The sequence below is a fragment of the Sorex araneus genome, chromosome 1, assembly GCF_027595985.1.
Source record: "Sorex araneus isolate mSorAra2 chromosome 1, mSorAra2.pri, whole genome shotgun sequence".
Lineage (NCBI taxonomy): Eukaryota > Metazoa > Chordata > Mammalia > Eulipotyphla > Soricidae > Sorex > Sorex araneus.
Genome location: NC_073302.1, coordinates 301,624,588 through 301,644,865, shown reverse-complemented (window position 1 = coordinate 301,644,865; position 20,278 = coordinate 301,624,588). Strand labels below are relative to the sequence as shown.

At 62.9% G+C, this 20,278-nt stretch overlaps 1 protein-coding gene across 1 annotated transcript; it reads right to left on the bottom strand.

Moving 5' to 3' along the window:
* Nucleotides 1-1,256: 1,256 nt before the first annotated feature.
* Nucleotides 1,257-19,048, bottom strand: NUGGC (nuclear GTPase, germinal center associated). The gene is made up of 17 exons (XM_004614741.2): nt 18,944-19,048; nt 18,426-18,534; nt 16,793-17,015; nt 15,876-16,088; nt 14,373-14,582; nt 13,308-13,483; nt 11,615-11,633; nt 11,264-11,353; nt 10,153-10,258; nt 9,300-9,433; nt 7,347-7,511; nt 6,800-6,957; nt 5,517-5,655; nt 4,492-4,600; nt 3,302-3,438; nt 2,781-2,871; nt 1,257-1,439 (listed from the first exon to the last, which is right to left on the bottom strand). Exons 1-17 carry the CDS (start codon nt 19,023-19,025, stop codon nt 1,267-1,269), a joined length of 2,334 nt encoding a protein of 777 aa, XP_004614798.2. The 5' UTR covers nt 19,026-19,048; the 3' UTR covers nt 1,257-1,266.
* Nucleotides 19,049-20,278: the final 1,230 nt, after the last annotated feature.

Here is a 20,278-nt window from a genome sequence, read left to right as displayed (position 1 = left end):
CCCAACCACCCAGGGCTCCCTGGGTGAGGTTACATGGTGAGGGTCCCAGAGGAATGCCGTTGGGACCGACATGCTGCCCGTTTTACGTTCCCATTTGGATGTTGAATTTACAGTAGCGAGGACGATTTGTAATTGGTCACCAGACATGTTCGCCTCAGGAAATCCCAAGAAGTCATCCCAAAGTAGGGTGAGGAACCAGGCCACAACTCCCAGGAAGAGAGACCATGGGTTGGGTATTAAATAGCGAAACGGGGAAAGCCTGTCCTGCCCTAAGATGGGGGGAAAGGACTTCCTCAAGGCACGTCAGAGAAAAACACACACCAAGACGTTCGGGGACATCAGGGTTGCGGTAGGGCCCACAGAAGCTCTGGGTCACAGCTGAACCATCCTAACTCAGGTGTCCCTCTATGACGAGAAACGAGAAGTGCCCCCTCACCCCATGCCAACCAGAGCCTGGGTCTGAGGGGTCGCCAAGGGCAGGGTGGACCCGGAGACCTCTGACATGGTTTCCGAGTCTAAGCAAAACCTTTGCGCGAACAAATGCCTCAGCTTTGTTAAAGAAAACCGACTCCCCATGGCCTTGGTCGCTTGGCTGGCCTCGGTGGGAAGCAAGAAAGAACATTCCGGGCATGCTTTTAATATTCAGGACTAAGAACAGGAAATATTATATTCACTAAACATAATAAAGCCATAATAATAAAGATATTTGGACTGCCTGTTGTGCCAGAAGAGGGAAAAAGAAGGAAAAGGAGCAAAGAAAAATGTCGGAGTGTAATCAATGAGCCAGGATGGGGTGGGGTGGGGGAGGTGGCAGTGAGACCTCCCAGGGCTCCAGGTCCCTCGTGCCAGAGGAAAGGTGTCCCCTGGGCCACAGAACGGCCCCACAGGAGTCAGAGGGCCACCCAGAAGTTGAACAGGGTAACTTGTAGATTCTCAACCGGTCATCCTGGTTTAAGCCCCATTGTCACCCCAACCAGGAAGCACCTCCTGCTCCTAGACCCTCAGACCCCCTGGAGTCTGACATATTTCCATTTTCCCGATGTTGAGCTGTTGGCGAGGCACGGTGTCCTCGCCCCTATCCCCTATAGCTCCATTCCTTCCTTGGGGATTCCAGAAAGTTCCGTCGGCTATTGCACGGTCTCGAAAGCTGTTCTCCATGGCGGAGGTGCTAGATTGAGTCGAGCTGGACCCAAAGCCCACCTGGTTGGGAGACGTACTTTATTGGATTAAAAACACCACCAGCAGCGCACGGGTAACTGAGGCGTCTCACTCCGGCTTGCTCTCGGCCCCTGGAGGGAAGCTTAGGTCTCCGGGGGCCCGGCTTGGCGGGGGGCCCCGCAGGAGGAAGTCTCGCATGCCCCTCCTTAGCGTGGCGTCCTCGGCCACCTCCCGCAGGCCGCGCCGCAGCCGCTCCATCTCTTTGTACTCGCTCTTGATGTCTGTGGGGGAGCAGGAGTCAGGGTGGGCACAGGCCCTGCCCGAGACAGCGATGCCCGAGTCCCGGCTCTGAGCGCCCCAGATCCCCGGCCAGGATGGGGGAGCTGGACCCTGCCTCGAGGCTGCTCCCCGGGCAAAGGTGGGAGACACCCCACCCAGCCCCAAATCAAGGTCTGGAGGGTCACGGGGGTGCTCAGTGGCAGAGCATAGGGGAGCCCTGGGCTCCGTTCCTGGCAGGCACACACGTGCACGCGCACACACACAACACACATATACACGCATATACATGGAGTGACAGTACAGTGGGGAGGGCGCTTGCTTTGCATGTGGCTGACCTGGGTTCCATCCCCAATACCCCGTATGGTCCCCCGAGCACTACCAGGAGGGATCCCTGAGCACAGAGTCAGGAGTAAGGCCTGAGCACTGCTGGGTGTGGCCCCAAACATGAAGGTCTGAGAAGTCCTTCTGCGGCCTCACGCGTTGCTGGCCGAGGACTCAGTAGGAGGAGGTACAGGCCCCCCCACCACAATGAATCAGTCCCTCATCTTCTCGCTCCTGTCCCACCAGGTAGTCCCAGATTTGCATCTCTTGTCTACCCATGTAGAATTGACCTCCCTGCAGTGCTCCGGGTGTTGGCCCAGAGGCTATTCTGGATGTCCAGTGGGTGGGTCATTGCGGGGAGGTCCTTTATGATGCTTGGGGGTCTGGGAGCCCCTCCTGGCAGCTCTTGGCCAGCCAGGCCGGCAGATCAATCTGAGGCTTCAAGGATTAGAGGCAGTTGGAGCTCGTGGGGCTGCGACCACCCACCAAGGCCACCCAGCAATGCCGGGAGCCTCAGGGGCAGCACCCCGTGGTGTCTGGGGCTCGGGGCGGTTGTTGGTCCCCGCCAGGGTCTCACGAATGAGGCTCGCATGCAGCCAGTGGACTTGAGTTGGGCACCCGCTGGCCTCACCCAGACGGCCAAAAGCCGGGGTGACACTAAAGGCTGGTCCCCTCTCCCCCAGGTGCTCCAGGGACACCAGGGCGCTGGGAATGAAACCGGGTTGGCCACCTGCGAAGCAAGAGCCTCCCTCCATCTCTCCAGCCCCCCTGCCCGGACTGTGATGGTCACGTTCCCAGGGCCACTGGCCCCGGCTGCCTGCACGCCTGTCGCAGCTTCCCCCTGCGCTGCAGACGCAGCCCCTCCTCGCGAGTACGGATTCCTGCCCCACGTGCCCTCTGCCCTGGCCCTCCTCCCTGGGTCTCCATCCCTGTCCTGGACACTGCCCTGACTCTGTGGCCCCCAATACAACCAAGAGCCCCCCAGAGACGGGCACTGGGGTCTGCTGCGCTCAGAGACTTACCCGGGAGCTCCATGCAGTGGCCGCTGCCCTGGGCCGCGGCGAGCGTGAGCATGGCCCCCACGCTGCCCTTCACCTTCTCCGAGATTTCCTCCTGCGAGACAGAGCACCGGCCTTGGCGAGGGGCACAGCCAGGGGGAGGGGCCCCCAGCACCAGCCAGACGGGATGGCTCCAGTCAGAGTCACACCCGGGGCCACACCGTCACCCGGGGGCTGGGCCAGCCCCTGCCAGGCTGACGAGGAGGCGCAGAGAGGGAGAGACTAGGCCCCCCGCCCCCACGTGTCCTTGCTGCCCGGGTCCTCCAACGGGTGGGAGCCTTACAGCCCTTCTCTGAGCCTCCCGCCCTCTGGTCACTGAACCCCGAGGCCGACCAAGGCCCCCAGCTCTAGTCTCAGACGGGCGAGGACCTCCCTCCCCCCTTCTATCCCCGCTTGCAAAGCGCATCTGGGACTGTTGGGGTGCAAAGGTGAAGTCTCCTGCCCCCCGTGGCCCCCTCCTCCCAGGCCCTGCAGACGCCCAGTACCTGCAGCTGGACGCACTGGAGCCGCAGCCTGTCCCGCGCCCTCTCAAACATGCCCCCCGCCACCTGCCGCTCCACGCCCCGCCAGACGGTGTCCTTCAGCCGCTCGCAGGCCCTCTGGCCCGTGATCTGAGCTGCCTCTGCAACAGTAGCGGCCACGGTCACAGCACAGCAGGAAATGGCACCCCCGCCCCCCGCCACGTCCCGAGGACTCGGAGCTGCACACACAGCTGGGCATGGCTGTGCCACAGGACACGTTCTGGGGAACACGTGTGCATGGAGCGTGGCCGCCACTCCTGAGGGCAGTGCCCACGGCCTCTTCACTAGGACTGTACCCAGGGACCCCCACCTGCATTCCTGTTATGGACCCAAAGGTCATCCCTAGGGCCTGGGATTGCACGCCTCTGCCCACACATGTGTGTGCATGACACAGAGTGCACACATGCAAACACTAGTGTAAACATGTGCTGCGTGGCACATACGTGTGCACGCACATCACAAGGGCTGCTCACGCAGAAGCACACACGTGTATACATGTGGTGATTGACTTAACACACAACATATATATAGGTGTGGCAAGGATCGCACATATGTGTACTCATACACACGTGCATGCACATGGGCATGTGGCACGTGATTGCATAGACGTGACGTGTGCCATGCATGTGGCTGCATGCATGTGTGACTTTCCGTGCACATTACACATGACTCGGCATGCACATACACAGGTATAAGGCATATATGCACATGTTCTGGGACTGCATATGTGTACATACATGTGTGCCCATGTTTCTTGAGCTAGCAGAGGGAACGCTTAGCACACGATGTGCCACAAGGACCAGCTGTTGTTCAGGAAAGGGCGGGAAGAGCAAAGGCCGACACTTGCCCCCACCACCCCAGAAGACAAAGCCACAAACCGGGGGGCGCAGAGCATGAGGGGTGTGGGAGGTGAGGGGAAGGTGAGCGGGAATGATGCCCCGAGAACTCCCACGCCTTTAGTCGGGTTCGCTGAGAGGCAGGGAGGCACGTGGACAGCGAGAGGCCTGGCCAGAACCCACAGAGGGACGTGGCACACCAGTGACCCAGCCTCTGGCCCTCTTGCGCAGGGAGCTGAGGGGTGGGGGTGGGGGAGGGGGCTCGGAGCCGGCACCAGCACCCCCAGGCAGCGCGAAGCCCCCGCCCGCTGTGCCCACCTTGGTAGCTGGCCTTCAGGTCCTGCTGCACGGAGGCGTGGAGAGCCTCGTAGACCCGCCTCTTTCCGTGCAGGATGTGGTCCTCCAGGGCGCCCAGGATGGCGCTCACCTGCCGAGCCACAGGACAAACGCCATGGGATCTCCTGGGACAGGCGGGTCAGCGTCCCCGGGGCCCCTCCCGCCAGCATCCCCGCAGCGGGGCAGCTGGCAGGAGCTCTGTGCTCGGCACCTCGAGATGCCGTGGGTGGAGCCATGGCCTCACGCCCACAGCAGCGCCCGACCCTGCTGGCTGAGCTGACCCCGGTCACCTTGGGGTGTGCGCCTGCTTGTCTAGTATTTCCGGGTGATTCAAAGGGTGGGGGGGGGCACCCTCTAATCCATACACTTAAGTCCTGAACCCCCGGGGGCTGGGAGGACGTCATGGGACCTTCGGGGGCCTCGGGTTGGGAGGAGGCTGCGTGATGGGGACCCCCAGGCCCTCAGTGTTCAGGGCGGAGAGGGAGCAGGGTCTGCCCCACCCCTGGCCGGCAGCGCAGTGCCACCACTGCCGAGGGCAGCAAGGCCCAAGCCAGAGCCGGGCCCGGCCCCGCCGAGGGCAGCGAGAGAATCCAGGCGAGAGGCCCGGGCGCACCCCGGCACCCACCCGATTCCCTGTGGCCTGTTTCCTTTCTCATCTGGGGGCAGGGGGCTGGGTCACACCTGGAAGTTCTCAGAGGCTGCTCCTGGCCCAGTGCTCAGGGCTCACCCCCAGGCATGCTCAGGCAACCGTGCGGTGCCGGGATCAAACCCAGGGTTCCCACATGCAGAGCAGCATTGGGCACTTTGGGCCTCTCCACGCCCATCTCCAGAGCCCGTGGCCCAGACTGCAGAGGCTGGGTGGGGCGTGGCCCCCCTATTTCTTGCCATGCACCTGCCAGTATGCTCCAGGAACCGTGTCCAGGCCTGGGTCGGGGGGGCAGCCCCCCACCCTGCTGGAGAAGCCCCCCCACCCAAAACCCAGACCACCCAAAGTCCACCAGATTCACCTCCTGCATTAGGAGCCTGTGTTGGCCGCTGCCGCCTCTCCGGCCGCTCTTGGCGCCCACCTGCCTCGTTTTCTCCTGCAGGGAGCACTTAAAGGCCTCCAGGCACCGCGACAGAGCCGAGCCCTCGGCCTGGCCGGCCCTAGGGAGAGAGCGAGGGGCAGGGGTGAGGCAGCAGCAGCCTCAGGAGAGGAGGAAAGTGGCCTTTGTAAAGACCAGGGGACACGTTGACCCTTGCCAGCTTCCTCCAGGGGGCCAGGAGCAGTCAGCACCCATCACAGCCCAGACCTGCGAGCTCAGAGAGGGTGAGGCAAGAGTCCAAGGCCACACAGCGAGGAAGTGTCATTACCAGGCTTTGGGGCCCCTGACTTGCGCAACCTCAGAACTAGAAGCTGTACCCCAGAACCAGGCTGGGGTTTGGACTGATGTCCCCCAAGAGAGGTAGAGAAGGTCCCTCACGCCTGGCCAGGCGGGAGGGGGACAGCGTGGGGTGGCGGTGGGGAGGACTCTGGAATTCTCCCTACAGACCTGTAAGGGGGTGGGAGGCTGTGGGGGACCTGGGCTCAGCTCAGGGGGTCAGCCTGGGGTGGGGGGTCTGACCTTCCTGGGCAGGGGGAGAGGACAGGAGCGAGGATGGAGCAGGGATGGGGCGGCCGGCCAGGCTGCATGGGGAGGGGTGTCTCCTGATGCAGAAAAGGACGGGAAGTCGGGAAGGGGCGTGTGCCAGGGAAGGCCGCCCCGCTGTGGTGGCCGCTGAGCCCGAAGCCAGCCCAGAGGCCTCTGCCAGCTGCTTCTTCCTTGTTGCTCTGGGAGAAACGCACGAAGGCCGAGTGTTTGCTCAGCTCCGCCGTCTCCAACCAGAACCCCCAGGCCCGGGAGTGGAGCGAGCGGGCCAGAGGAAATGTCTCCCCCCAGGCCCACAGCCCTGCGGAGGCCTGAGAACCCAGCCAGTCTCCCAGCAGGTGCTCCCAACCCCCACCCCGGAGCTTGTGTTGGGCCCAGCTTTTCCCCCTTGGCTGGCAGAGGGACGCCCCGGGCACACCCCGGTCCCTTGGGCACCCAGGAGTTAGGGCAGCGGGAAGAGCCCTGTATGTGGCCGGTCAGGGTCAATCCCAGGCACTGCCCAGGGGCCCCTGAGTGCCCCCGGGAGCGATTCTGAGCACAGAGCTGGAAGTGAGCCCTGAGCACTGTCCAGTGAGGCCCAATGCCCCTCACACAGATAATAAACGGTCACAGTGAAGGGCCGTTCCCTGCCCCCCAACAAGGCAGAGGGAAAGCGCGTTTACCCAAAGAGGCGTCCGAACACCGGGTCCACCTGGTCGTACATGGGCTGAGCCAGGGCCTGGTTCAGATCCGTTCTCGGCAGGTGCCGGGACGCATAGGCTCCGCCCTGCAGGCACGCGGCTCTCAGGGTCTGGTAAAGCCCCCGGTTCCCCTGTCTCCTCTGCGGCAGCGGGAGAGAAGCAGGTTCAGGGCGGGCGCGGCGGCACCCTGGGCCAGCACAGCGGCGATGCCAGCGGGCTCTGCAGGGGAGGCCCCGGCAGCTCCTCCCCACCCTTGCATCCCCGCAGAGGTGGGTGGGGTGAGAGCCCAGCCCCTCCGCGGCAGAGAAGCTCCCCGCACCGGGCCACACACACCGGGGAGGGGAGCTGTCCCCCCTTGAGACCCCGAGTCCCGACTCTGACTCTGCCGTGGGGTCTGGTCCCCGTGGGCCCCGCCCCTCCCCCACGCCCTCCTCTGCTCTCCGTTGCCTCCCAAAGCCCAGGCGTCCTGAGAAAGAGTCTGGGGGCCCGAGGGGGCGGGATGGGGGCGGGGGGCGGCTTGCTCACTCACTGTCAGGCATGCGCCCAGGGTCCGAGGGTAGGAAGCCCTGGCTGCCCGCACCCCGGCTGCCAGGGGCTCCTCCAGGAGTGCGAAGCACTGGCCCACGGCCCCATCCAGCTGCCGCACCTCCTCCTCGGCGCACCTCCGCAGCTCGCTCAGCGGCCAGGGCTCCAGCTAAGGACGGGACAGGGTGGGGGGCACGAGGGGCATGAGCCCCCCGTCCTGCCCCCCAGGCCCCCTCAAAGCCACCTGCTCCCCATAGATGTTGCTTCTGTGAACCAGCCGCCCTCCTGGGTCAGTGGGGGTGGGGGTGGGCTCTTCTGGGGTCTGTCCTGTGGTTTGTGGGGTGCAGAGCAGAGCAGGGCGCCGTCTCCCCTGCGGCCCGACCCCCCCACACACTTTGTTTGTGCGGTGAGCCGGTCCCACACAGACCGCCCGCCCGCACTTGGCCATCGGCGCCACCCACAGCCGACTCCAACCCCCCCTGCTCTGTGCCCCGCTGGGAAGCTGGAAGTTTCGGGAAGTTGGACGGTCAGCCCCTTCTCCAGGGTATCACGGGACAGGAGGCAAGTGGGGAAAGGCTCAGATTTCAGGAGAGGTTTTTGACTCTCGCAGAACCGGCCCAAAGACAGGATAAGAAAGAGGGTGAAACAATGCTCGAAGGGAAAAGGAGAAGAGAGAAAGGAGAAACGTGCCTGCCATCGAGGGAGCCTGGGGTGGAGGTGGGGAGTTGGGGGGTGGTGGGGGGGGAACCGGGGGACACTGGTGGTGGGGAATGTGCACGCATGGAGGGATGGGTGTTGGAACACTGTATGGCTGAAACCCGACCATGAACAGCTTTGTAATGGTCAATCTCACAGATAGCACTGTAGCACTGTCTTCCCGTTGCTCATCGATTTGCTCGAGCAGGCACCAGTAACGTCTCCATTGTGAGACTTGTTACTGTTTTTGGCATATTGAATACAGCACAGGTAGCTTGCCAGGCTCTGCCATGCAGGTGCTATACTCTAGGTAGCTTGCCAGGCTTTCCAGAGGGACGGAGGAATCAAACCCTCTTGGAGAGACCGGCAAGCTATTGACAGATAATCAATAAACATTTTTTTAAAAAAGTATTGTGGAGTTACATGCCTGCTTCAGCCAGCTCAATCAGTGGCTGAATAAATGGCAGTACTCCTACATTTAAGAAAGAAAGCAAGAAAGCAACAAAGCAAGAAAGGAAGGAAGAAAGGAAGGAAGGAAGGAACGAACGAACAAACGAACGAAGGAAGGAAGGGAAGAAAGAAGGGAAGAAGGGAAGAAAGAAAATCAGAAAGAACAGAAAGAAAGAAGGGAAGAAAGGGAGAAAGAAAGAGGGTGAAGAAGATAAACATTTGCTCTCGCACCACTTTCACATCAGAATAAGGTTGGAGGGGTGGGTCCCCCAAGCCCGGCTCAGAGGAACCGGGGGCTCCTCAGCAGTTCTCAGCCACAGGCCAGGGTGAGTTCCCGGGAGGCGGGGTCCCCAGGGCTGCACCCCCGCCCTGATCCCGGAGAAGCTGGGGGCCGTGTGGTGTGGGTGAGGGACAGAGCAGGGGACGGTCCATGCAGGGCCTGGGATGGGGAGGAGAGGGACGTCTGTGAATCGACTCCCCCACGCAAGCCTGCCCCTGGCCACGCCTCTGCTCCCTGCCCTCCCCCGACCTAACCTGCGCCCCTGTCCCTTAGGAGCCGCCTGGACCATTGCCCTGAGCCGTCCCCTCTGGCCTGGTCCCCACCAGGTGCCACCTCGGTCTCTGTCTTCCTCGTCTCCCCGCCCCGCCCCGCCCACGCTGCCGGTCCTCTGCTCCTGCGTCTCCCCCAGTGTCCTCTCGGACTTGAGGCCAGAGCGGCCAGGGCGGCGCCTGCCGGTCCCAGGGAATGTCCAGGGCAGCTCGGGGACAGCGCGTGTCGAGCGTGGGGGTGGGGGGACAAGGGGTCCCCTACCAGCAGGATCTCTGGGCTGCTGAAAGTGTCCATGAGCTGCAGGAGGCCGAGCGCGTCTGCCACGAGCCTGTCCACCCGCCGGCGCGTCCTGTCCAGGAGCCTCGTCCAGATGTGCTGCCTCAGGGCGGGGACCTCTGCGGGCACACGGGCAGGGAAGGGAGCGGGACCGAGACCTCTCACCCGGGGCGGAGTGAGGGCACAGCAGGGGATGGGGGGGCGCGCTCGCTCTGCTCATGGCCGCAGGACTCCATCCCTGGCGTCCTGTAGGGTCCCCGAGCACTGCCAGGAGTGATTCCTGAGTGCAGGGCTGCGAGGAACCCCTGAGCGTTATTATTTATTAATACTAAATTATATTACTAACAAACATATTATATTTGTATAAATTCTATTATTAATATAGTTGGGGGGCCACACCCAACAGTGCTTAGGAATCACTCCTGGTGGAGTTCAGGGGACACTGTGGGATGCCAGGAATCGAACCTGCGTCGGCCACATGCACGGCGAGTGCCCTGCCCGCTGTGAGGTGCAGCCACAGACATCAAACAAGGCACAGGCTGGCTGGGCCCCGGCACTGCCCTTGGCGCTTTGGACAGCTGGACCCCAGTGTCCCGCCCGGAACCTTGACTGTCGGGGTCGCCTGTCTCTAGCCGGGCCACGGGTGGGAAACATCTAGCCCTGCGCAGCCCGCGGGTGCCAGGTCTGGCTCCCCGCAAGCCCCGGTGCCTTAGAGTCTAGGAGGGCCCAGCCTCCAGGTGGATGCTGCCCCTTGGGCGGGATCCCGGGCGAGGCTGCGAGGGACACCGAGGCAGCACCCCTGCCCTGCCCCGAGACATGGCCCGTGCGTGGACCTTACCCGTCTCCGCCTCGGCCAGCAGTGTCTGCTGCCAGTACTGGCGGGCGCTGACCGTGTACACCAGGTCCGGGGCTTCCAGAATCTGGGAGTTGGCAGGCAGTCTCCTCTGCAGCGAGGCGGGCGGGGCAGAAAGACGGCCACAGTCAGCCGCCCTCTGTCCCCTGGGCTGTCGCAGAGGACAGACACCCGGATGGCAGGGCTCGGAAATGGGGCAGGAGCCTCTGAGGGGGCGGCGCTCCGGAGATGAGCTCTGGGGTGGTCTAGGGCGTGGGGCGCCAGGTTCCCGCTCTGCTCTGCTGGGCAAGTGTGCTCAGATCCCCCTGCCCGCTCTCAGCGCCTCCCCCTCCCTCCCCCTCCCTCCCTCCTCCCTCCCTCCCTCTTATCTCCCTCTCTCTTACCTTCCTCCCTCCCTCCCTCTTACCTCTCTCCCTCCCTCCTCCTCCCTCCCTCTTGCCTTCCTTCCTCCCTCCCTCTTATCTCCCTCCCACCTCCCTTCTTCCTTCCTTCCCTCCCTCCATTTATCCCTCTTTCCTTCCTCCCTTCCTCCCTCCCTCTCTTCCTTCCTTCCTTCCTTCCTTCCTTCCTCCCTCCCTCCCTCCCTCCCTTTGTCCCTTCCTTCCTTCCTTCCTTCCTTCCTTCCTTCCTTCCTTCCTTCCTTCCTTCCTTCCTTCCTTCCTTCCTTCCTTCCTTCCTTCCTTCCTTCCTTCCCTCTCTCCTCCTGCCCTCTCCTGCCCTTCCTTCTTTCCTGTCTTCTTTCCTTTCCACCTTTCCTCCCTCATTCCCTCCCTCCCTATCTCCCTCCCTCCTTCCCTCCCTCCCTCCCTCCCTTCCTTCCTTCCTTCCTTCCTTCCTTCCTTCCTTCCTTCCTTCCTTCCTTCCTTCCTTCCTTCCTTCCTTCCTTCCTTCTTTCCTCTCTCCTTCTGTCTCTCCCTGCCTCCCTCCCTCTCTCTTCCTTCTTTCCTTCCCTCTCCCTTCCCCCTCTCTCCCGTCCCTTCTCCTTTCTTCCCTCCCAGCTCACCCCCTGCATCCCTGTGACCTGCACTCCTTTCTGGAAGCCAGCAGAGGGGAAGCTAACAAGGCCTGGGGCGGGGGGCAGGGGGCAGTCACTCACCTGGAACTTCTCCCGGAGAACCCTGCTCCACTGGCGCTTTATGGTCTCGTTTCTCTGCAGAACAGCCTCCCGCTGGCTCTGGGTGCTTCTCTGGGTTGTGCAGGGGAATGAGAAGTCCAGGAGTTGGGGTGTGTGTGTGTGAGGTGGGGGGGTCTCCGTGCACCGTGGGTTAGCTCGGCCCTGGATGCGGGGCCACAGGCGCGCGCCCTCCGAACACTTCTGCCCTTTCCGAGTCATTGCAAAGGACGGCCCCGTGCATGTCTGCTGACAGGCCGCATGCAACACGCGAGTCTTGTGTCCCATCACAGCCCCGGGAAGCTCCAGAGGCAAAGGGTACTGGGCCGTACTTACACTTCCCGCTTCTCTCTCCCTGAAAGGAGACCGGAAAGGAGCAGTTAGGGCAGGTGGGTTGGGGGCTACCCTCGGCGCTGTGGGCTTTCCCGGGACCCCAGCCCCTGGCCCAGTCGGAACACAGCCCCCCCTCCTCAGGGGCGCCTCTGGGTTCCCGCACACACAGACGCCGACTTCTCCCGCACCCCTGGGACTCTCGGGAAGCAGGGCCGCCCATGCCCAGACTCGGGGGCCACATCCCGTGCCCAGACTCGGGGCTGGCCCAGCACCCAGCCCCGGCTTAGTAAGTTCCTCGGATTGTCTTTGGCATCTGAGGAAACCCCGGGTGGGAGTTGGGGGTGGAGAGAATCTTGGGAGGGGCAGGAAGTGATGCCGGAGAGTCTCGCCCGGACCACGAGACTGGGGAAGGGGTGGCAGAGGGGCCCCGGTCCTGCCTGTGAGAGACCCCAGGGTCCATCTGTGGATCCACGGGTCCCCCCAGCACTGCTGGGTGTGGCCCCCCGCAACAGTAGCAGGAAGGACGAAGCTGGCGGGGAGGGGGGCAGTTCCCTGTTTCCTCAGCCGAGCGCCCTCCTGGGGCCCCTTGTCTGCGTGGGGTGAAGGAGCTGGCGGGTGGGGGCCGGGTCAGGCCGAGCAGAGAGCAGGGGTAGGCGCAGCCCAGCCCGCAGCAAGCCTGACAAACACCGGCTTCTCTTTCTTTCACACCCAGTGAGGCTCAGGGGGCTCTCCGGGCTCTGCACTCAGGAATTACTCCTGGCGGTGCTCGGGGAACCATATGGGATGCTGGGGATCGAACCCGGGTCAGCCACATGCAAGACAAACATTCTCCCCACTGTACTATCGTTACGACCCCGGCTTTTCTTCCTTCCTTCCTTCCTTCCTTCCTTCCTTCCTTCCTTCCTTCCTTCCTTCCTTCCTTCCTTCCTTCCTTCCTTCCTTCCTTCTTTCTTTCTTTCTTTCTTTCTTTCATTTTTTGCTTTTTGGCTCACACCCTGTGATGCTCAGGGGTTCCTCCTGGCTCAGCACTCAGGAATTACTCCTGGCAGTGCTCAGGGGGGACCAAATGGGATGCTGGGGATCAAACCCAGGTTGGCCGTGTGCAAGGCAAATGCCCTCCCTGCTGGGCTATTGCTCCAGCCCCAAACACCAGCTTTTCTGGCCCGTGACTGGACACGGAGAAAAGCCACCCCCCACCAGGCAGACCACACAGAAACCGCCGTGTAATGGCGTGTAATGGCTCCACCGCAGGCCTGGGGGCATCTCAGCTTAGAATCAGACTCCTGGGAACCCTCTCATCTGGCTGCTGGTCTGACCCTTGAGACCTTTGACCCCCAGGGGTCTCCAATCTCAGGTGTCGGCACCTCTGAAACAGAAGTCGGGGGCTTCCAAGTGGTGCTGGGCAGGCCAGCATTGCAGAATACCCTCCTGACTGGTGGAGAGCACATTTCCCACGTGGGGGACCAGCAGTGCTCTGTGCATCTCCCTCACACGAATGGCACCCCAGAGCCATGGGGACTCATCACAGCAGATGGAACAACCCACCTGACAGTGAGGAAAGCACCCCGAGACTCCCATTTCCAAACATCACTTCCCTCAGTTTCCAAGCCCCTCCCTCAGCCCCACATCATGTGCCAAGGCCCTGTGGTCACTGTCGCTGCTGCTGTTGCTGCTGCTGCCCAGCTCTGCCCGGTACCTGAGATGCTCTGCCAGGTGGAGTTTGTCAGTCTTGGTCACCACCAGGGCCACGTGCCTGCAGAGGCCCCGCTGGCAGGCCCTGACGCTCTCGTCCAGGAGGGCTGTGGGTGCGCGTCCCCTCAACACTCTCTCCACGTCGCTCAGCACCCAGATCACCGAGCACTTGTCAATGGTCTGTAAAACGAGGGGAAGGGGTGAGTAGCAAGGGGCCAGCCAGGCTCACCACCCTGCTGGCCGGAGGGGCCAGGACTTACTCCAAGTCCCGCCTGGCCTTTGCTTGTCCTGGAGACGCTGTGAAGTGCCACTGAAGGAGTCCCCTCTGCGGCCCCCAGCACCCGCCCTTGCCAGCCAGTGTGTCTCGGACTCTCTCAAACCCCGCCACGCTGTGGGGGGTGGGGCGACCCCCGAGCATGTGGCTGGGCCCCTGCTCGGCCTCCTCGGCGCTGGAGTGGACGGAGGGTTGCAGCCCTCCCCGCTCAGCCACGCTCTGCCCCGACGCGGTGGCTTCAGAGCGCCGGCCCTCTGCAGCTGGCACCAAGCAGGCCGCCACCAGGGGACAGGAGGGCGCCAGGAGTGGGTTGGTGTGTGCTGGAAAGGCCGTGACCGTGGAGCACAGGTCACTCGCCCCTGGACAGGGCTGTGGAAGGTGTGGCTCTCGCGGGGCGGGGGGCTTGCTGCCTGACCCCTTATTTTGCATATAAATAGGGGGGAAAAAACCAAGGGTCTGAGGCAAGGATTGGGGTCTTCCTCAGACACACCTTCACACAGAAATGTGGACTGACCACAGGCATTGCAAATTAAATGCTTCCATGAACTGTGGTGAGTTTAGTCCTCCAGAGGCCCCTGGGCAGTAGCTGGTGGCACTTTTGCCCGCTCTAACCGGGGGAAGGCAAGCGTCTTTCAAGGCTGGAGGCCGGGTGCTGGACGCCCCACGGTGCCCTGCCTGGCTAAGGACTGTCTGACCCCGGGGGACACAGCTGTCCCGCAGACCCCGGCAGAAGGGCCCTGGGAGGGCCCTGGAGGAAGCAGACGGCTGCGGGACAGAGGCGGAGAACCCGCTCACCTTTCTCCACGTCTCCTCCCTCTTGCCGCTGAGGTCGCCCGCGTCAGGGATGTCCAGCAGCACTGCCCCCGCTGGAAGCAGGTGAGATCTGGGCAGCGCCACCTCCACGTGCTGGACCAAGGGCCAGAGCCGGGTCTCAGCCTCACCCCCCTGCCCGTCTTGGCCCCAGGTCCGGATGTAGGGCTCCAGCTCACGGGACAGCTCTGTGGCCTGCAGGAGGCAGGAGAGTCAGACTCCCCCCTACACTGGTCGTTGGTGGGGTCACTGAGGGGGCCCCGGGGAAAGGGTGGGCCTGGGCGCAGGGGAGGGGTGAGGGGAGACATGCCCCTAGAAAGAACCTTCCCACTCCAGAGTGAGGGGCCCTCCCTGGGCAATACCCGCCTCTCCACAGTGCAGACAGAGCCCAGCTCTCAGGGACAGGCCCTGCCCGCGCGGTCAGGTAGGCCTGACTGGGGACGGGCAGTGACACCATGCCCGTAGGGGAAACGGGCCTGATGTGGACCCTCAGGGCTTCAAAGTCCCGTCTCCCCAGCACAAAAGTGGGCCTGAGCAATAGCACAGCAGGTAGGGCATTTGCCTGTGTGCGGCTGACCCAGGTTCAATTCCCAGCATCCCATATGGTCCCCCGAGCACCGCCAGGAGTAATTCCTGAGTGCAGAGCCAGGAGTAACCCCTGAGCATCACCAGGTGTGACCCCGAAAAGAAAACAAAATTCCCAGCACAAAAATATCATCTTGAGCTGTGGACGTGTCAAGATCTATAAAAACTTGGGCCGGGAGAAAGGGATTTAGGCCCCACCCTATGAAGCTCAGGGGCTATTTCTGGCTCAGAGCCCAGGCCTGACCCTGTCAGTGGTCTGGGGACCAGATGTGGTGTCGGGGATCTGAGCCGGGGTCGGCGCCATGCAAGGACATAGCACCTGTGTGATGGCTCCCGCCCTCGAGAGCGGGAGGAAGGATCTTCCAGCCTGTTCTCCACCTGGGGAGATACACACAGCTGTAGGGTGGTGAGTCCCTGAGCGACACCTCAGGAGAGGGAGGATTTGGGGGCATGGCAGGATTTAGGGTTCGGGAAGCCAGGTGGAAGTCTTTAGATTGTTGAGGTCTATTTCTTAGATGTTGGGGTGCAGGGATGGAGCAATTTTTCAACATGGTATTGTTTAAATACAAGAAACGGGTAAGGTGCCTGCTTTGCATGTCGATGACCCATGTTTAATCCCCAGCACCGCATATGGTTCCCCCTGCCCCGCCCCCGAGCACAGAGCCGGGAGTAAGCCCTGCTCATGTGGTCCAGCCTTCGCCCCCCCCCCCACCTCTGGAGAAGTAATAAACTTCGTGTCAGTCACTAACTACATGCAATTTCCCAGGTGCCATGCCGCAGGGGACAGGATGCGAAATCCGTACATGATACACAGGCACACATGTGCACACGCGGTACACACACATACACACGCATGCACATACACGCGCACACACATGCACATACTACAGACTCTGGCATCACCTCCTCCGCCCTGAGGGTGATGATTCTGGACGCGGGAACGTTGCCGGGCGTCTGCCGCAGCAGCTCCTCGTAGCTCCTGCGCTCGGCCCCGGGCCCGTACACCAGCTGCAGCTTCCACAGGGCCTCAGCCGCGTCCTCGTCCTCAGGGCCGGGTGGCGCCCGCCCCGCCCCCTGCAGGACCCGGCTCAGGTGCCTCAGCTCCTCCCTCCACTCCTGCAGGACAGGAGACAGGCCCAGGCCCATGACCCAAAGGGGAAGCCCTGGCCCCACGGGGACCCCTCACCAGCCCCCTTGTTCCATTGGCAGGCAAGTGGGGCCCCTGGGTGGAAATGGGCCCCCCAAGTCCATCACAAGTGGTGACAAGGGTGCTGAGACCCCCCATCTGGTCTTACTGAACTTTGAGGAGGAGAGGGAGGGAGGGAGCGGGAGAGGAAGAAAGGGAGGAAGGAAGGAAAGGAGGGAGGGAGGAAGAGAGGGGAGAGAAGGAGGAAGGGAAGAGGGAGGGAGGGAAGAAAGGAGGGTGGGAGGGAGGGAAGGAGGGGGGAGGAAGGAGGGAGGGAGGCATGGAGGGAAGAAGGAGAGAGGGAAGGAAGGATGGAAGGAAGAAAGGGAGGGCAGACAGGCAAGAGGAAAGAGGGAGAGAGAGAGGGAGAGAAGGAGGGAGAAAGGGAAGAAGGGGGAAAAGAAGGAGAGAGGGAGGCATGGAGGGAGGAAGGAGAGAGGGAAGCAAGGAAGGAAGGAAGGAAGGAAGGAAGGAAGGAAGGAAGGGAGGGAGGGAGGGAGGAAGGAAGGAAGGAAGGAAGGAAGGAAGGAAGGAAGGAAGGAAGGAAGGAAGGAAGGAAGGAAGGAAGGAAGGAAGGAAGGAAGGGAGGAGGTGTGGAGGGAGGGAGGGGCTGGAGGGCAGAGGTGGGCATCACCTGGGCGGAGAGCAGGTGGACCCTGGCCTCCCAGTGCTGGCTGTGGTGGCAGCTGGTCTGCAGGATGCAGGAGGGCCGGGCGCCAGGCCCAGACACCGGGAGCAGCGTCTCTTGCTGGAGGAGGGCGTTGATGAGGGAGCTCTTCCCAGCCCCCGCGCCGCCCAGGACCCCGATGTACACTGGGTCCAAAGAAGGCTTTTCAATCAAGGTGAGAAGCCGGTTCCTGGGCCCAGTTTGAAATGCACATTGTCAGGGTCGCCAAAGCACCCGAAAGCCCAGGGGCTGTCCCCAACCCAACCCGCCCAGCCTGTCCCAGAGACCCCAGGGGCTGCCCCCAACCCAACCCGCCCAGCCTGTCTCAGAGACCCCAGGGGCTGCCCCCAACCCAACCCGCCCAGCCTGTCTCAGAGACCCCGGGCTGCCCCCAACCCGCCCAGCCTGTCCCAGAGACCCCAGGGGCTGCCCCCAACCCAACCCGCCCAGCCTGTCTCAGAGACCCCGGGCTGCCCCCAACCCGCCCAGCCTGTCCCAGAGACCCCAGGGGCTGCCCCCAACCCAACCCGCCCAGCCTGTTTCAGAGACCCCGGGCTGCCCCCAACCCGCCCAGCCTGTCTCCCAGGTCATGCCCAGTCCATGTGAGATCTGGGGGGATCACGGGAGCCTCTGCAGGTCCCGGGTGCTGCTGCTTCCACACTGTCCCAGACAGTGTCCCTTCGGGACATGAGGCCTCGTCTGTGCTGGGGGAAGTGGCCCACAGCCCGGAAGTGCCAGCCCTGGTGGCTCGGGGCTCAGGCCTGAGACCGGGACAGCCACTGGTGTGCAGGGCGCCAGGCTGAGCTGGGGAAACTGCTAGGAGTCGAGTGAGCATGATGCCAGGTGAGGGCCTCACCCCACCCAGCGCGAGTCACACCCTGACCCCAAAATAACACACCTTTGACCCTGGAAATAAAATAGGTGCGGGAGGAGAGGGGGACGTATCACTGGGAGGGCAATGGGTGTTCCAGAGCTGGGTGGCCCCACCATGTCCATGGGGGGCACCGGCCCTGGGCTCATGTCATGCAGGACACAGACCCTGTGACTGGGCATTGTGGGGCCAGAACAGATCCTCAGTTGCCATAAAAAGGGGGTGACAGTGCCCCCGCCCGCTGATGTAGGTAAGCTGAGATCTGTGATGCTTTCAGCCGGCTCCCCGCCCAGCGGGAACTCAGTGATGAGATCAAGGCCCCAGCTCACGCGCTCCCAGGCCCTCTGCGCGGGGCCTGCCTGGAAATCCCTCCGGGTGAGCTGATTGACTTATTTAGTTATTTTGGCTTGGGGGCCACACCCAGTGATGCGAGCTCGGGGTCCATATGCGGTGCCAGGGATCGGGGATCGAACCCAGGTGGGTCATATGCCAGGCAAGTGCCCTTCCCGCCAGCCTAGGGCTCCGGCCCACCCGTTGGTTACGGAGAAGAGTTTATCTGCGCTCAGGAGTCACTTAGCAAAGCACTGGCCAGAGACGGCCTGTGTCCCCTCGGGGTCGCTGGGAACCGTGACCTGCCCCCCCAGGGAGAGGTATTCCACTCTGGCGCCGTCTGTGGTGGGATTCCCAGGTGCCCCCCCACTCCGTGGGACACGCCGCTGCCTCACTCACAGGAGGTGTGCGGCTCCGGGGGGCACGGCCTCCCCCAGGCAGACCGACTGGAGAAGCTTCTGGTAGGCCTTGCTCAGCACCGCCCTGGTCCGGGACTCCAGCCTCTCATCTGAAATCAGGACAGACGTCAGCGCCAGGAGGCACAGCACTGGGCCCCGTCCACTCTGGCAGAGAAGGAAAAGGCATGGAAAGCCAACGCAGGGTCCTTGCGCACTGCTGACCCGGGTTCAAGTCTCCCGCACCGCAGAGGATTCCCTGTCAGGAGCGGCCCCCGAGCAGAGCATAGAGGCAGGAATCTTTTTTTTTTTTCTTTTTGGGTCACACCCGGCGATGCACAGGGGTTTCTCCTGGCTCAGTTCCACCCCTCCCTGCCTCCTCCTCTTCGGGACGTGTGGCCTCAGAGCCCTCGGTTTCTGATTTTGGGTTTGTTTGGCAGTACTGGGGCTTGAACCCAGAGCCACACACACGCAAGGTGCTAGCTCCCCCTCAGAGGCAGCCCGGGGATCCCCAACACTCACATTCCTTCAGCACACTCTGCTCCACCCGGGGACACGGCCGGGCCTGCTGCTCGCCAGCCCGTCTGCACCTCTTCTTCTTCATCGGCTCTTCCCGACCCGTTGGTGGCAACTAGCGAGAGACAGAGGTTGCGGAGTGAGCAGCGGGGCGGGCGCAGGAGAGCGTCACACGAGGCTGGGCTCCAGGCAGCGCCTGTCGCTGAGAAAGGGCCCCCACGGCCGGCCAGCCAGTGCCCTGCCCCGGCCCAGAGCCGCTGCCTCCGGGTCAGGTCCAGAAGGCAAAGGCCACGGTGCCTGCCTGAGACTCCTTGGGAGGCTCTGCACCCAGGGCCCAGCCTGGGGGACTGACCAGGTAGGCCCAGGACGCCCAGCGCAGGGCCCAGAGGCCGAGGGACCAAGGCCTGGGAGGGAAACCCAGTGAGGGGCAGAGCAGAGGGAGCAGGGCCCCATGGCGAGGGTCGCCCTCCCCCTTCCCGGAGCTTTTTGGCTTCTGGATCCAGATACGAGAGGATGAATGAAAACTTAAGGGATGCGGGAATCTGCGGGGAGGGATGGGGAGGGATCAAATGGGGTGGGGGAGGGGCTAATTTTTGTTGTAGGGCCAGACCCGACAGTGCTCAGGACTGACTCCTGGCTGGGTGCTCAGGGTGTGTCACACCAGGTGGTACTTGGAGGGTCAAAGTCGGGCCTCCTGCAGGCACAGATTGTGCCCCTGCGTTCACTCAACCCAGGATTCGCAGCTGTCGGATTCCCAGACGGGTCCCAAGCGTCGAGGGCCTTCGGTCTGAGGAGAGGCCGGGCGCTTCTTGCTCAGTGGAAGCTCAGGGGTGCTTCCGGCCTTCCCTTCCGTTTCTAGCTGCCTGGAGAGGTGCCATGGCCCCCGCAGGGGGGTCTTTTTCTACCCCACAGCAGGCAGCCGGCAGCCAGGATGAGTGGCCCGATCCTGGCCCCCCAGCGCGTGTAATTCCTGGGGTTTCTGGAGCTCTCCTTCACACTTCCCGCATTTTACGCTGACCGGTCCTTGGACAGAGCCAGTGGGCGGGAGCCGGTTCCTCCCAAGGAAACCACAGCCTTCCCGGGGTGTCGCTTCTGAAACTCGACCCTGCGCGGCCCAGCCCCCAAACTGCCCACAGGTTCCCAGGGAGCCAGACCTTTGGTTTTCTGGGCAGCCCTGGCCTGAGCCCCCCACAGACACGCTCCCCTCCCCTCTGCCAGGGGCCTTGCAGGGCAGCAGAGATAAGCTCACCCCAGGGTGCTCCCGCAGGCTGCGTGCCCGGTCGTGCTGGGGTGCGAGCCAATGTGGCCCTCACAGTCCTCAGAACTCAGAGGGGCCATTGA

Bases quoted from the DNA above. Each gene is read 5' to 3' on its own strand.
- NUGGC (XM_004614741.2), bottom strand. From the start codon at position 19,025: ATGAAGAAGAAGAGGTGCAGACGGGCTGGCGAGCAGCAGGCCCGGCCG. The intron at 13,484-14,372 runs GTGAGCGGGTTC...CTCGTTTTACAG, and splicing joins GGGAGGAGACGTGGAGAAAG to ACCATTGACAAGTGCTCGGT. The intron at 5,656-6,799 runs GTAAACGCGCTT...CTCTCTCCCTAG, and splicing joins GTGTTCGGACGCCTCTTTGG to GGCCGGCCAGGCCGAGGGCT.